At 46.0% G+C, this 16106-nt stretch overlaps 5 protein-coding genes across 5 annotated transcripts; 4 read left to right on the top strand and 1 right to left on the bottom strand.

Annotated features, from left to right (window-relative positions):
• Positions 1-770: 770 nt before the first annotated feature.
• Positions 771-2156, top strand: LAJ45_04407 (uncharacterized protein; the record flags this gene model as incomplete). Its single annotated transcript, XM_046113987.1, has 9 exons — positions 771-827; positions 880-885; positions 1042-1053; positions 1183-1265; positions 1411-1456; positions 1563-1592; positions 1704-1887; positions 1981-2074; positions 2153-2156. The coding sequence occupies 9 exons, from the start codon at positions 771-773 to the stop codon at positions 2154-2156; spliced, it is 516 nt and encodes a 171-aa protein (XP_045973089.1).
• A 1360-nt stretch (positions 2157-3516) lies between these two features.
• On the bottom strand, positions 3517-7586 carry LAJ45_04406 (uncharacterized protein; the record flags this gene model as incomplete). The annotated part of the gene is made up of 5 exons (XM_046113986.1): positions 3517-3697; positions 3762-4990; positions 5062-6844; positions 6895-7006; positions 7058-7586. 5 exons carry the CDS (start codon positions 7584-7586, stop codon positions 3517-3519), a joined length of 3834 nt encoding a protein of 1277 aa, XP_045973088.1.
• A 1070-nt stretch (positions 7587-8656) lies between these two features.
• Positions 8657-10084, top strand: LAJ45_04405 (uncharacterized protein; the record flags this gene model as incomplete). The annotated part of the gene is made up of 3 exons (XM_046113985.1): positions 8657-8868; positions 8919-9433; positions 9495-10084. The coding sequence occupies 3 exons, from the start codon at positions 8657-8659 to the stop codon at positions 10082-10084; spliced, it is 1317 nt and encodes a 438-aa protein (XP_045973087.1).
• Positions 10085-11104: 1020 nt separating this feature from the next.
• LAJ45_04404 (uncharacterized protein) lies at positions 11105-13128 on the top strand (the record flags this gene model as incomplete). Its single annotated transcript, XM_046113984.1, has 4 exons — positions 11105-11123; positions 11199-11681; positions 11732-12591; positions 12643-13128. 4 exons carry the CDS (start codon positions 11105-11107, stop codon positions 13126-13128), a joined length of 1848 nt encoding a protein of 615 aa, XP_045973086.1.
• A 496-nt stretch (positions 13129-13624) lies between these two features.
• LAJ45_04403 (uncharacterized protein) lies at positions 13625-14971 on the top strand (the record flags this gene model as incomplete). The annotated part of the gene is made up of 4 exons (XM_046113983.1): positions 13625-13879; positions 14005-14109; positions 14177-14498; positions 14655-14971. 4 exons carry the CDS (start codon positions 13625-13627, stop codon positions 14969-14971), a joined length of 999 nt encoding a protein of 332 aa, XP_045973085.1.
• Positions 14972-16106: the final 1135 nt, after the last annotated feature.

Raw genomic sequence — 16106 nt, 5'->3', positions numbered from 1 at the left:
CAAGGGCCTACCAGGGGTCAGGGTTGTACATATGCCCAATGAGGCCATTCCTACTATTTATTACCTTATCGGGCATGGTAGGCCCTTTGGATAAAAGTGTCTTTATGATAGATATAATTATATGGTAATACCAGTGACCACCTGAGGGAAGTTGATCTTGGATGATCTATTTTAATGAATATATACTTGAGCTTGAATCCCCTTGTAAATCTGACCTTCGAAGTGCTTTATATATAATACATGATATACTACTAATAAACTACTAGAGTTTCAGAGTTGATACCTATCGATACATGTAGCTAGATAGATCTAGAGCTATCTAGCTTTTAGTGGGTATCCTTCAACTTCCAGCGTGTTGATCTTCAAGTACAACACCAAGATCGGTGATTATAGGAAATCTGTAGGTCTATATATAGTATATAACAGCTGTCGATTGAGGACTGAGAATGTTTCGGTTGGGGTTTACCTACCGTGGCTGGCACGCTCTACTTAGTATTGGCAGAATGAATGCATATTAGAATCGTTGGGATCGGGACTACTACTGCAATATGATTTTTGGAAGCACATACATGTATTCAAAATACCCATATTTAACAAAACAGATGATGGGCAACGGCGGTGGGGTAATTGCAGGGTGTTGCAAGCTGCTGCAGTGACAAGGGGCATTTATTCCAAAGCGGACATAAAGGATACTGTACCCTATGCTCATGAAAAACGGTAACCGTACCCCCTGATTATTCTTAACCAATATCTGAGTGCACCGATACACGATGTGGGTGGCCTTGTCCAATACTGTGCCATCTCGGAGACTCGATAATCCTCTCGCGGTGTGGCGCTCCCCTCCTTCTAATCCGAGCTTAGTCACAGCTAACCTATCAGATCCCTGTCAATTTCTGTGGCCGTCCCCCCTCTTCTTTCTTCGCCCCCCAGCGGTACCGCCCCGCTACAAAACTCACCTCTTAGCCCAGCCCTTCCCATCCCTCCACCCACCACTGACTCAAACCACCACTTCGCTCTTCTCCCTTTTTTCATCCATCACAGCATCAACACAAGGTATGTGTCTATTTTTCTTTCCCGTCCCCGACTCCTATATCTTGCTATCGCTTCTACTGTCTCTCCGCTAGTTACTTTTACCACCATCTACATTACTGTGCTGACCCCGCCCTGTTGGCCCAATAACAGTGTTTTAAACCTTTTCACCCACTACCTACAGATACAGAAATGGCTCTTAAGAGAATTAACAAGGAGTTGACTGATCTCGGAAGGTATGAACTCTTTTCCCCTTTTAGTGACCTGCTATCTCTCCGCCTTGATCCTCGGCAGCCGATATGCTGTCGTGTGAGCAAGGGTTGGGCAGGCGGTTAGCTGGACCTACCAGCTGGTGAGCATAGCTAACTATCTGCTCTATAGAGATCCACCCTCATCCTGTAGTGCTGGTCCCATCGGGGAGGATTTGGTACGTTTTTCCCAGCCTTTATTAGGGGGCTTTCTCCAGCTCAGCCGCAATACTCGGCGGAAGATACCTTGTTATTTGGAACTTTTGCTGACCATAATGAAAACAGTTCCACTGGCAAGCAACCATCATGGGTCCTGTAAGTTTGTTATTACTCCGGATATCCGAATCTATGGGCTCTTCCTAGGAGTGCTTGTCGGGTATCATTCATGTTATGACGGCCATTTACTGACTGCTATTGATAAACTAGTCGGAAAGTCCCTACACAGGAGGCGTGTTCTTCTTGAGCATCGCTTTCCCTACCGATTATCCTTTCAAACCTCCCAAGGTGAACTTCACCACACGCATCTACCACCCTAATATCAACGCGAACGGCAGTATTTGCTTGGACATCTTGAGGGACCAGTGGTCGCCAGCTCTCACCATATCGAAAGGTTTGTTCACTTAGCTTCAGTCAGCCTAGTTCCTTTTCTCTCTCTCTCTCTTGATCTGCGCTATCTACAGGAGGCTGACATATGTTTACTTAGTCTTGCTTTCCATTTGCTCCATGCTCACGGACCCCAACCCCGATGACCCGCTCGTTCCAGAAATCGCCCATGTCTACAAGACCGACCGAGACAGGTACGAGGCCACAGCAAAAGAATGGACCAGGAAATATGCTATCTAGGCGGATTGGTGATCTCATGGCGGTTTGTTAAGATAAATCAACTTTTTTTCTTCTTCTTAGGAATAGGATGGAGAAATTGGGCGGCTTGGGAGGGGCATTGTCTTTGTAACGAAACACGATAACGAAATTCAATGCCAGGTTCGGTGTCGTGGTTTGGGGCTGGGGAGGTTTAAGGTGACAAACAGTTTTCGAATTGGGTAACTGGCGTGTAGGCAATTTTTTTCTTTTAACTATCAAGTCCTCTTTGGCTGTCTCTCTTTTTAGCTATCTTAACTTGATACCGTGATTTATTCGAGTTAATTTGAATTCTTTCCATTACATCGAACGTTCCAAAAAGGGTGCCTGTATGTCTATTACTCGCTGTAGAAACTACAGCCGATAGTGGGAAAGTGGACAATATTGGCTAGTTGCACCAGTGGGGTCTTCACCTGTGGGGCGAAGATCAGCGCCACAAGATGCATGACATGATGCCAGCATAGAGTGCGACGACTCAGGAGATGCAAGTTCCTGGTCTAATAAACCCAACGCATACATAACCATTTCAAAGTGGTGTTGTAGGCAGAGTACACATGTCACTGCGCCTTTTCTTTTTTTCTCTCTCTGTCGCGTGTTTTCTGCGTCACCGGGCAGCACTCGGTATTTTCGGGACAGGCGAGCCTCCATATTTAGTAACCGTATCCTACTAAGACGCACTGAGAACATGGGGAAATCAATGATGGGGGGAATGGCTAGCCAAAGAGGTAAATAAACTCGGGGTCCCAGTGTGTAACTGCATTTGGAGTAGTATAGAGTATGCTTTCGAGAAACTACATCATACATTATATCGGACTTTACCTCAGAGCCGTGGGGTTAAATTAAGCCCTTTACGTCAACTCTGCTTACCCAAGGATTACATCCTTCTTAGTTAATATAGCACCGATACGTCAAGTAATAATTTTGTGGTAGAGCGGTTGTCCATATCTTGGGTGGGCACGATTTTTTCAGATTTTTCTCTCAATCGAGCCAAAGTGCACACCATTTACTAATTCATGTCCATACAAGTACTTAGACTTTACGATAACTACATGTATGGTATCAAAGATATGCACGGAAAGTTTCATATACAAATCGTATCGTAGGCATAACCAAAACGACACAGGAGTGTACGAATAAGCAACGACAAAGAGCAATGAGGAAAAGATAAAACATGAAAGCCAAGTAATGAAAACGCTAAACCATTGACGCCGTCCCTCACTCAAATGTGCTCTATAATATTACAATTTTTCTAGTCGGAATATAAGCACTTGCAGTAATAATACCGTTACAACCCCGCCCAACCCACCACAATCCCCTAAACAAAACCCTGTTTTTATTCAAAAAAAATCGTACTCATTATTTCCTTCGTCATCCATTAAGTTTAATCCTTCCGACCCGACTTTCCTGCGGAGTACTGGCAAAATTTGTCGGCGATGGAGATTACTTCATAAACACCCTCTTGGGAGGCAAACATGCTGTAACTAAAGCTGTTTGTGGTTTGTGAATGGCTCTCCAAAATTTTAGGTTTCGATCCCTTTTTAGCGATTTCACTTCGTGTATAACTGTCAAGAGCATTGTTAATAATATGCACCAAAAAAATATTTGTGGCAAGGGTCAAAAACTTACGTGAAAGTAAATGGTGGTGTGCCAAAAAAGTTGAAGCTAATCTCCGTCTGGTCACCCTCCGCAATACCCTTGACAACGATATTTCCTCCACTGATCCTAACACTCGGAACCTCGTGGACCACGCTCGTTAGCCCAACACTGACCTTACAGTCACTGGCTGAATCTTGCAACCCTGTGACTGTGAAGTTACCCGGCTTCTCTGCAACACGGATGAACTGCGATGGTTGGTTATGAGCACTCATCGGGACACCATTCCACTCGTATTCAACAGCAAACGGAGGAACACCGGCCAGAGTGAATGCAATACGATCACCAACGCAGTAGTCTTTGCGTTGTGTGTCATGGGGAGTAATTGTTGGCATGTCGGCAACTGCGACCATGACATGAGGGGCATCGGTCGGCGTCTTACGGACACAGCCACGGGAATCCTTGACTTTGAGGACACTAACGGCGTGGCTACCAAGAGTCAGGGCGTGGTTGGGGATACGGAAATTGAAGACATTGGTTTCGACATGCGGGACGTTGATTATGTCGCTTTTACCAGTGCTGAAATGCTTGACATTGATGGTCAAGGAAAACGGTGCAACGCCGTGAAGCTGGATTGGAATAATGTCGTCACCAGCACCAGCATCCAAGCAGTACTTGTAGACTTTGCTTGGATTAGCAAAACTTGTAGTCGGCCTCGAGTGTACGGTTTGTTCAAGCGTAAACGGATTCTTGAGCAAACTCTCCCTTGGATTATCGTAAAGCCCATCCGCGAGACTCTTGAACTTATATTGGTAAAGACCAGCACGGCTCGTTTCCAGTCGCACAGTCGCCACACCAAGACCAGCACGAAGTTGGTGTGAGCTATGCTCCAAGGAGCGCTTGGAGTCAGAAGAGCCATCAGGTTTAAGCGTAATGTCATAGTCAACCATGAATGGTGGACTTCCTGTAAACGCAAGTTCAACAGAATCCTCGTCCCCTTCACAAACGTCTTGCCTAACGAAGCCATCGCCCTTTCTGGTGGTTGATACAGATTCTGCCAGGCGGAGTTTAGGTCTGTCGATCCAAGAAATCTTAAATGTGCTATCTGCCCCAGCAACAGATCCAGGACATCCATTATCACGAACATCTTCTAGGTAATAGGTGCCTGCGTCGTTCACAGTCAAGTAGGAATTTGTTCCTGTGAACTTGAATGTCTTGGCTGGTTCGTCTCTATCAGCGTTACGAATTCTAACAGTCCATGGCTATGTATCACAGTAAGATCAGTATGATTCGCAAAACAAGAAGCATTGGGGTGTTTAAAAGGGTGGCATACGCTTTCACCAGTCAACCTAATTGGGATATCCACAGGTTTGCCTTCTAGCGCCCTGACATGCATTTTCCCTTCAACTGGGGCAAACTGAGCCTTTGGCCTCTGCCACCTAACATTTACCTTGGCCTCTGATTCCAAGTAGATTTTACACCCGCTATTATCTTCGACGGTTGTTAAGGCGAGCGCGTATTCTCCACCCTGAGTTAAAGGTGGGGTTTTGATAGTATGTATACTTGTGGTAATGTTTTTATCGGACATCCTATGACGTTTTCCATTGTGGATAAGGTCGTAGTGTAAATTCAACGGGGGCGTTCCTTGCATCTTAACCTGGAACTCTACAGGCTCTTCAATGCAGACGTTCTTGCGAGGTGCTGCATCGATGAAGCTGGCACCGGCAAGCGGCTTGACAGTTTGTTCGACACGGTTGACTTTAGAATCAAGTTTGACATTGGCATAATTCTTATCGCGAAGACTGAAAAACTCATACGCATAGTGACCAGCGTCCTCCGGAGTGAAGCGAACTTGGTGTCTTGTGCGATCGATTGTAAGAGTTTTAACAACTGGGGCGCCGCCGTCTTTGATGAGTCTGTAGGAAAGCTCAAATGTTGGTGACCCAACAAGAGTAAGATCGATCGTAAGACCAATCGACGAGCCTGTACATTTGTCCAAAATCTCATCGGACTCCATAGTCATGCTTGGTTCAGGTGGCGTAATCACGAGACATGAAGAAGGCTCCATAACCTCACCGGGGCAAAACTTGCTGGAAAAGGATTTCAATGAGTACAACCCAGGCTCCTTGATAGATATAGCTTGAGCTAGGCCCTTCATGCTATAATCCTTGAATACAGCATCTGGTGAGTGTTCCGATGCTGATTGAAGCTTGTTGTGAGGCGTAAACGCAAATCGGACTGAGTAAGGAGCGTCGTCGCGGACAGATACAAGCTGTAGGGGAAGTTCGCTAGAAACGCCCTTGGGTAGGTCGATGGGTGTCTGGGGATCACACCCGAGGAAACGAATACGTGGTCTATCATGGACCATAAGTCTATGGGAAAGACTGCTTTTCTTCGGGACAACATAGTCCCCGTCCTCGAAGAGAGCATTGTAGTCGACTGTATTTCCACATCCATCCACAACCTTGTCAATTGAATAGCCCCAATCGCCCGCGGAAGCTAGAGATTCATTGAGGGGCACAATGATTTCCCGACGTTGTGCCCATGTCAAAGTTCCATCGCCTTGTTGAGTAAGTGTGCCGTCGCTATTAAACCCAGCAAGCAGGGGTGATTCAAATCCTTCAGGGTGAATGCTCTGGACCGAAAACACCGTCGGCTTACCCTTGATCTCACGGCTGTAGGTAATTTGGAGCGGGGCAAGGCCTTGGACCTCCATAGCAATATCTGACATGTCCCCTTTACACTTATCTCTCTTCTGTGAACCAGATATTTTAAGATTCGCTTTTGGACATGACACGACGAGCGCTTCAGATCGGTAAATGCGCACTTCAAGTTGAGATACATCAGTAACTCTAGTGAGACGGTAAAGACCGGGTTGCTTGACGGTGTAAGGTAGGTTGCGAAGTTGCGGTTCGTCTTCCCTAGGAGCCTTTTTCAAAAGCTTTTTAAGCTCTTTATGGTTGATACTAATCATCTCAGCACTGCCGGATTCCAAATCGATTCTCTGGAGTTCAATATTGATAGGCTGGGTCCCATTAATTCTAATCGGCAGGGTGACGAATGGCGATGTGTCACCGATACAAAAGCAAGTAGACTCTGGGTTGATTTGTGCAGCCCTAAAATATTATAAGCACAGACTTCAAAAACGATTTTCATAGTGACATACCCTTCCGGTAAAAGGTACACAGTGTATTTGCCTTGAATATGCGAATTGTTGTTCACAATATCATACCACTTGACACTTCGTTCGGTAATCGATAGTTCTCGGTCGTAAATAACTAAAGTAGAACAAATTAGTATATTTCACCCACAGACTGGATCATACATACGCTTCCAGAAAGCTCCAAAAAACGCCGTAATAGGTAGCTGGTACTTTAAACTGACAAAAATATCCATAACTGAAAATGTAGCAATCGCACAAAGTGTAAACATCGGTGCGAAGTGAAGCCATGGGATCCGGAGGATTGGTAAGAACCCAAAAAAACAGCCATCTAGAACCAGCCATTTTACACAAAACCATAATTCTGATATCGAGTCGCCATCTGCAGCGTACAATCTGGCTATGTCATAAAATTTCCATGCTTGTAGAAGAACAAATACGGCCACTGCATAAAGTCGTTGGGTGGGTGCATCAATAACATCTTCTGGGATAAGTGGTGGGGGCGTAGTTGGGGTTTGAACAATTGAAGGAGAAGGATCGGTTGGTTTAGGATTCGTTGTAGGAGCTTTTGGTGTGAATGAAGGCTGTTTAACGGATCCTACCCTCACGGGAGAGTTACCACGCCTCTGGCGCAATGGAGGCGCTGCCACTGGGGTCTCTGGAAATGCAGAGTTGAGTCTGGGGGTTCCGGTACTCATGGTGAGCAACCAAACCATCTGAGGGCTAGATACCGGGACAGATATTTAGGGCGTGGTTGAATGAACCACTGAAGCCTGTAAAAAATATCTGAAGCAACAGTTGTTGTTGTTGTCTTCACAAGCGCACTTAGGGGTTTTATTTTCCTTGAAAAAACACACGCGTGGGACTAGCCGGGTAACGAGCGTGTTTGTCAAAGAAACAAGTCAGGGTAACCAAATGCACTTTATCGCAGATTCTTTGTTGAACAGTCATGTATCGCCGGAAACGATCACTAACTAAAAATCCTTGTCGCGCAGAGTTTCTTTCCTTAACTCGATACCATATATTTAATAGAAGTTCTTATCTGTTAGAGCTCTCGTGTAAACTGGGAGTTTTCTTTTTACATCTGGTGACTGAAAGTTAAATACACGGTGGCCACATTATGCGGATCTGATAAAGTACTAGCGCGTTGTACTATTTACTAGGATATCAAGATCTACGGCCTATGCTAGTACTCCATGTGTCAAGCCACATAAAAAATTCACAAGCTGTGCATTTAAGCCTGAAAGAGTCAAAATACTAAGGGCCCGTTCGGACAACCTTAGATTATTTCTTCGGGTTATTGGACAGACTGGATTATCAGGTAGCGGAAGTGATAATCATAATACTCATAATAAGTGGATAATCTACATGTCCGGATAACGTTAGCTCTCAGGATATCTGTGTTGTGTGGGAATAATTACCTCCGAAGGTGATTGTTTTCTTGGCGGATTATTGGGATAATCAGGAGTTCCGAATGTTGGATTATTCAATTGCACGAACAGCATAGATTATTGTGATAATCCAAAAGTCGATAATCCGTCAGATTATCGCCAATAATCTAGATTATTGGGTTGTCCGAACGGGCCCTAAAAGTAATATGCATCTTGACGCATCCCGCCACAGATAAAGGAAAGCTTGGGTTGAGCACTTGGCACGGGATCTGGGTTAATCTGATGGAACCTTGGAAGCGACCATAACTAACGCGTCTCCCAGCTTCTTGAGGCGCGACAACTCCAACTCCTCTACTTCTTGGCATTTAAACTTCAACATGTCCGAGTCTTCTACAAAAAAACAGCGCACGCAATCACCCTTTGCCCCAGCAGTCAACGAATTGCACAACTTCAAGCGCACATGGCCCAACTGGTGCACCGTGGAGTCTGAACCGGTTATTTGGACCCAGCTGCTGCGAGATGTCGGTGCGCGGAATACTGAAGTTGTAGAAGTTTATACTATTGATGAAGAGGGCTTCGCAGTTGTTACGTAAGCTTGGCTATTCTATCAAATAAACGTTAAGCTGACTTCATGATAAGGCCTGCTCATGGTATCATATTCTGCATGGTGTTCAACACAAAGTACGACCCATCAGAGCAAGAAGTTGTCTGTCCTGAGGGGCTTTGGTTCGCAAATCAAGTTGAAGACAATGCTTGTGGGACCTATGCGATCATGAATATAATCATGAACTCTCCCGACGTTGAGCTGTCTACGGAACTCACCAATTTTAAAGAATACAGTAAGGCTCTTACTCCGCCACACAAAGGCCTTGCCGTAGCCAGCTTCGAATTCTTAAAGAGTGCGCACAATTCGTTCGGGCGTAGAACCGAGATGGATGACCTGGATTTGAACCAGGCCGACGCCTATAAAGCCTCGAGGCGGGGTAGGTCTAAGTCTGAAAAGAGGAAGAAAGGCAAAAAGAACGCCGATGAAGACGACGACGAAGATGGGGAGATCGACGAGGATAATATGGCGTATCATTACATCGCTTATGTCCACGTCGACGGTGCGATTTGGGAGCTCGATGGCTTGAAGAGGCAGCCTGTAAAATTCGGTAAGTCACTTCTCCCGGTGACCATTTCCTATATGCCCCGAGTAACAATATCATTATTTAGAAACTTGCGAACACAAAGATTGGCTCAAGGCTATAGGTCCCAGACTTCATGAGCGTATCGCATTATATCCCAAGACTCTTGAGCGTTTCACCTGCCTGGCACTCGTTCCTGAGCGCCTCCCTATTTACCGCAAAGAACTTGTTTTCAATGCGAAGATTCTGGGTGCTATCGAAGCACGACTCCAAGAGGTTAACCCTGAATGGCACAGTTTCGTTACCAAAGATTCACACGAGGGCATCTACACCGAAGCTCTGACCGAATCCGTGGAAGAATCTGCCGAGGTCCTCAAGATCAAGTCTCTCACCAGTAGTGAGACTCTCGTTGAGTACTACAGTAGATTTTGTATTGAACAGAGGGACATTAAGCACAAGATCTCCGAAGCCGAAAAAGAAGCGTATGAGAATTCTGTCACAACTGAGAGAACCAGACACGACTACGAGCCTTTCATACGTGAAATGTCAAGGATTTTGGCAAGGAATAAGCAAGCAAGGGATATTCTCGAGCCGGACTGGGCAGAAAGGGCCACGAAGAGGAAGAAGAGGGGTGTTGCGAATAGGTCCGCGCGCGGTCGACCTAGGAGTAAAAACTAAAGAGGTTTACACATTAAAATCATTATCCCTATTCTTTCAGAAAATTACATGTACCCTCAAACAATCTTCCTTCCTTTCTACAATTCATTCTGTTACTGTTGCTTATTTGGAACTGTCAGTTTCTTCTGGGGTTTAGGGGTTTCTATTGGGAGTTTTCTGGCGCTGTCAATTTTGTTTCCGTTCTAAACAAATATACTATCTCATTAATTTACGTCTTACAAATTATCTGGAATAACTACATAACCCCACCAGTGATAAATCACAAGGCTACTGAAGCGGGAGCTGTTAATATTCAGTACCTTCGTAGACGAACACTTCGTGACTCACGAACCCATAAGTTCAATAAATATATAAAGTATACATTGTCTATAAGGTATAATGTTATACTATCTTTTATAGCCAAATACATACATGTAGTAGCTATATGGACTCATTGTGCGTTACCACTCGAGCATAGAGTATCCCCGGATTTACCTCGAATGAAACCATCAACTTATCTTAGGCTGTATTTAAAGGACCCTACTTCTACTACAGTTGCTAAGGGTCCTGCATCCCCACAAAAAAACAGGGCCCGGCCGGCCTACATAGGTACATACATACTAACCGGAGCTAGAGAGCTAAGAGTTTACGATTTTTTGACCATAGCATTCTTTTATAAGTATTGAGAGACAGAAATACTTAATTGCGCTCTGCGCCTAGTCGATTAATCGGTGCGCAATCATTTCGCATTAGTTGTCGACGAGTGATTTCTGGTGATGTTTCAGGGATCATCGCTGAAGGACCACGTTGAATCGAAAACCCCTGAAACACATGACCTAGTGCTTGGTGACCTCAATCCCGCGTACAACTTCAAGTTTCAGCCCACAAATCTACGTGGAATTTCTATATTTGAAGGACATGCCTATTTACCTCATGGCCCTGTTAATGAATTTTTAACTCGAGCATAGAAACCTCACAGCCGGAATCCTATAAAACCGAATTCGCGAATCCACAATAATAAGAGAGCTATCTCTGCCAGCAATGGCCGCCTCACTCAGCAGTAAGACTACCAACCTCACTTCCCCTCCAGAAATTCACCTAGAGCACCGGCGGGGTAACACAAACTCAAGCGCAGGTTCTCTCCGGAGCACTCGGATCCTAAAGCTACTTCCCGTCCTCTCATCGTTCTGTATTCTCGTCGGCGTTGTTTGGCTCCTCTTACTCCCGCTCGAGGACTACTCGCGCAAAACGTACATATCCGAGAATGCGTTATTACCTGGACAGGTGCACACATATTTTGGTGGGAGCGAACAGAACGTGTTTAGAGCATACCGAAATGAGGTCGGGGCGTTGGGGGCGAACTCCTCGTCAGGCGGGGAGATGGCGCGGGTGATCGGGAAGATTTTTGAGGCGTCGGGATTGAAAGTTGGGAGGCAAAAGTACAGTTACACTGCTGCTGGAGAAGAGATTCACGGAGAGAACGTGTATGCTGTCCTCCAGGCACCTAGGGGTGATGCTACTGAGGCGCTGGTGCTGTGTGCCGGGTGGTTGAACATGGACGGGCAATTGAACGAAAGCGGTGTTGCTTTGGTTCTTACCTTAGCCCGTTATCTTAAGAGTATAAGTTCCAGTGGCATCACTTGGCGAATTGTGCTGATATGTGCATAGGATGGTCCCTTTGGTCGAAGGATATTATATTCTTGATTACCTCGGACTCCCGAGCGGGCCCTCAAGCCTGGGTTGACGCCTACCATGATCTCCATGATCCCCCATCTGTCGCATCATTGCCGCTCAAGTCGGGCGCAATCCAGGGAGTCGTCGTGGTCGACTACCCGTCAGTGCGCTCTTTCGAATCACTCCATATAGTATACGATGGAATCAATGGCCAGCTTCCAAATCTGGACCTCATCAATACAGCGGTTAGAATAGCATCAGGCCAGATGGGTGTTCGCACTACCCTTCAAGAGATGTGGCACCATAATGATAAGTACCAAGACCGCCTGCGCACCATGCTACGCGGAATGGTAAATCAAGGGCTCGGGCACGCATCCGGTCCTCATAGTTCCTTTATTCCGTACCATATCGATGCTATAACACTTCAAGCATACGGTGAAGGCCGCCATGACGAAGTTACACTTGGGAGAACTGTAGAGAGTCTTTTCAGAAGTTTAAATAATCTTCTTGAACACTTTCACCAGAGCTTCTTCTTCTACTTGTTAATGGCCAATCGTGTGTTTGTAAGTATTGGAACATATCTACCTAGTGCTATGTTAGTTGCTGTCAACTTTACATTTGCGGCGATCGGGCTCTGGGTTGAGAGTGGAAAGAAAAAGACAAAAACGGCGCCGCTAGTAGCCAAAGCAGAGAAAGATGACGAAAAGGAAATTTCCCAGAGACTATCTGAAGCTGTACCTTTGCCCACCCAGACCAGCGAGGAGAGACCGATGCTCCTGCCATTGGCCTTCGTGATAATTGTTCACTCATTGGGATTCATTCCCTTATATATCTTCAATCAACTAGACGAAAAGGTTGGCCCCTACATGCCCAGAATTCACGATCGTCGAGCTAATAAAACACAGTATCTGACTCCCGTCTTCTATGCCTTTGGCGCCCTCAACGTCCTTCTCCCCCCCGTAATCTCTACCCTCCTTGCTTTAACCTTCACTGTAACTACCGTGCACTTCAAACTCATCAAATGTTTCTCCCTCCTCACCCTGGGAATGTTCCTCTCTGCCCTCGCTACGCTGAACTTCTCATTATCCTTCCTCATTGGCCTGTTTGCAGTACCATTTACGTTCATCCGCCCATTTCCCGAAAAGAAGTGGACGGCTGGAGTGTTGAGTATGTTCTTGCTACAAGGGCTGACGCCGACATCGGCGTTGGTGGGCGTGGCGTATTATTGGGGCGAACCATTGGGTGGTATATTGAAGGAGGCCGCGTTTGGATGGCAGGTGTGGGGTATGTGGACGCAGGTTGTCGTATGGTGTGTTTGGTGGCCGGCATGGGTGACTACAGGTGTTCTGGCGGCGGCCAGCTGGAACCTGGGCAACGAGGAGGTTTGGTAAAGGAAAGTGTATAGTAGATTACGGGATTAGATGACCTTGGGAGCATTGTCTATATAGGACTTGTGTTGCATTCCTAGTTGTAGTTTTTATGCTAGATAGAAGATTTAAAAGTCTGCTTCATGGGCGGTTCAAATTACAGTTGTTTGGGGCCTAGATCCTTCCTTATATGACAGTAAGTTATGTGTATGATAGTCCCAGCATCCTCGAGAGACCAGTCATGTTCTAGGTCTTTAGTACATGTATTTACATGTCTAGAGTATATCGCGCCTTACCTGAAGTTGACATATCCAAGCTTTTCGGGAGTATTAAGCCTTACGGATCAACTATTTTCCGCTGGTCCACCTCAACGTCACCCCCGAAAACACTAAGTATGACGCGACGCACCACCCACAGTTGATCTCCTACTTTGTCGTGATACATATATCCAGAAGGGAAGATTGGGTAGTACCCCTTCCCATGCTTCGCACTCCTCACACGCTCGTTTGAACACCGAAAAATGCCCCCGTCGCGTAAGCAGCAAGCGTCTGGTCCGACATCGGCGAAGCCAGCAAAGAACACGAGCAAGAAGCAGAAAGCAAAGGACGATGACAGGCCGAATATTGCGAAGGTGGTACTCGGTGAGCAGGTGATGGTTCCTCTGTATAAATCGCCGTACCCGGTAGATCTGGTGGGCGAGAAGCCGGAGATGTTGTATGTGTGCGAGTTTTGCTTCAAGTACACAACGGATATATCAAAGTATCTGGGACACAGGGTTGGTTATTTCTTGCTTCCCCAATCTCTTGTAGCCTTTCTTATACATTTTTTTTCTTTCATTATATATTTTTTCGAGCCCAAGTTTCTGGAAAGAGTAGCTGATAAGTTTGTGGTGTTTTGCAGAAATTCTGTGAGATTGGGCGCGGGATGACTGAGCTTCCGGGCACCTTTGAAGAGCAAATAGATAGAGAGCATTCGATCTACAGAGTCGATGCCGAGACGGACGGTGTAAGGAGCCCTGTGAGCCCTAGAGTAATGGAGTACACTCCCCCCGCTGACCAGCACGCGTGGGTAGCTCTTTTGCTCAAATATGTGTCTGTTCGCCAAGCTCTTCATGCACGATAAATCCATATATTTCGACCTCAAGGGATTCATCTTCTACACGGTTGTCAAAAGTATAGATGAGGGGATATCGGCCGTGCCTGGAATGCCCGTGAGGGAACCTCTTCGGCGTGTGGTGGGGTTCTTCTCGAAAGAGAAGATGTCATGGGACGACTTCAACCTTGCTTGTATCCTCGTTTTCGAGCCCTTTCTGAGGTGTGGTCTTGGGACAAAAATGATTGAGTATTCTTACCGCCTTTCGAAGCGGGAGGGAAAGCCGGGGTCGCCCGAGAAACGTGAGTAGTAGCACCCATCTCTCTCTCCCCATTTATCTTACACTATTTTGAGAATAGTAATACTCCCATAGTTTTTCTCTTCGAAAATCTCTGAGCTGCTATGCACCTCTGGTACTTGTTCTCTTCCACATACTAATAACACTTTTTTTTCAATAGCAATGTCAGATCTTGGGAAGTTGACATACCACAGATACTGGCGCCGGGTGATCTCTGGGGTACTTCTCAATCCTGACCCAAAGCGAGCTGCAACCACTCAAAAAGAGATTTCCATCGCAGACATCTCGAAAATAACCATGATCACCCCCGAGGACATTCTCGAGATCCTTGGCCAAATGGAGGCCGTGGTGAAGAGGCCCGCAGATAGCCAGATCATTATATCAATCAGCCGGGTCGAGGCCTTCATCAAGAAGGAGAAGGTTGCCCCCGCAAAGTGGACCTACTTGTCAGAAATCGATGATTACTGGTACAGATAGGGGGGGGGGGGGGGCCCATGAGTGCGGCGGGCACGTGTACGATGAAAGGTATCACGCGTTTATTATTCCTTCATATCACAACTAATATCATGATCATATATCGTAGTGTATAGCCCAAATCAGTGGCATGCCGTTAATATCCTTTTTTTTCCTTTCTTTTCATTTTATCCCCCCAACCCCTCCCCACCCCTCCCCCTCCTTGCGGGGATCTAGATAGGGGGTTTCTTCCTTTTCTTTCTAATTATAGCCTTATCAAAATCCAACCAATGTACATACACTCACGTCTGTATGCATAGCTACATACTCTTCAGTCACTGAAGGGGCCGTGGTTTTGAAGTCGACCACTCCCCCACCCCCACCTCTAAAGATTTAGAGTGGTTTTTTTTTTTTGGGGGGGGGGATCCAGAGCCGGGGCTTTAATATCAGATCTCTATCATCAGCTGCCATATAGCTCCATCATTGGGCGCTTGGCCGCAGGTAGCGCGCCAGCCATCGTACTCCGGCGACCAGTTTCAGAACCACAGACCCAGATATGCCTGTCATGACCACCCACATATACCCACATGTTGGTAGGTGACTCTGTAGGCGTGTTAGATTGGGTGGGTTAGTTTGGGTGGGTTAGTTTAAGTGAGTTAGTTTGGGTGGGTTAGTTTGGGTGTGGTGTGTTCCATGTAGCAGCTTGGAGTGGAGGGTGTATTTGTTGGGAATTTGATAGAGCGGTTCTAAGGTCTTCTGTACGTGTAGTTGAGTGGGGGATGTTTTTGTTTGCTGTATTTGTATTACGCGTCTGTTTGCGGGTTAGTTAGAGAATTGAAGTGAGGGTGTCAATGATAAAAATAAAAAAAACACTAGATATTGTAATTCTACGATCATGGTAATGATACTAGTATTTGTATCACAACTCTCTTTGTGATGAAAACACTAGATATTGTGTTCTACCATGGTAATGATACTAGAATTTGTATCACGAGCCTGTTTCCGAGCGGGGTTTCTAAGAGAGTCGAGTTGGAGGATTGAAGAGAGAGAGAGAGAGAAAGAGAGAGCTAGTGATGAAAAACACTAGATATTGTATCCCACGATGGTAACGATGTCTGTTTGCGAGCGAGGTACAGAGAGAGTCGAGTTGGAGGAATAC

The sequence above is a fragment of the Morchella importuna genome (genome assembly GCF_003444635.1).
Source record: "Morchella importuna strain M04M26 chromosome Unknown Morimp01GS010, whole genome shotgun sequence".
Classification (NCBI taxonomy): Eukaryota; Fungi; Ascomycota; class Pezizomycetes; order Pezizales; family Morchellaceae; genus Morchella; species Morchella importuna.
Note: the sequence above shows the minus strand (reverse complement) of the source record. Positions and strands in the feature narration are given on the sequence as shown.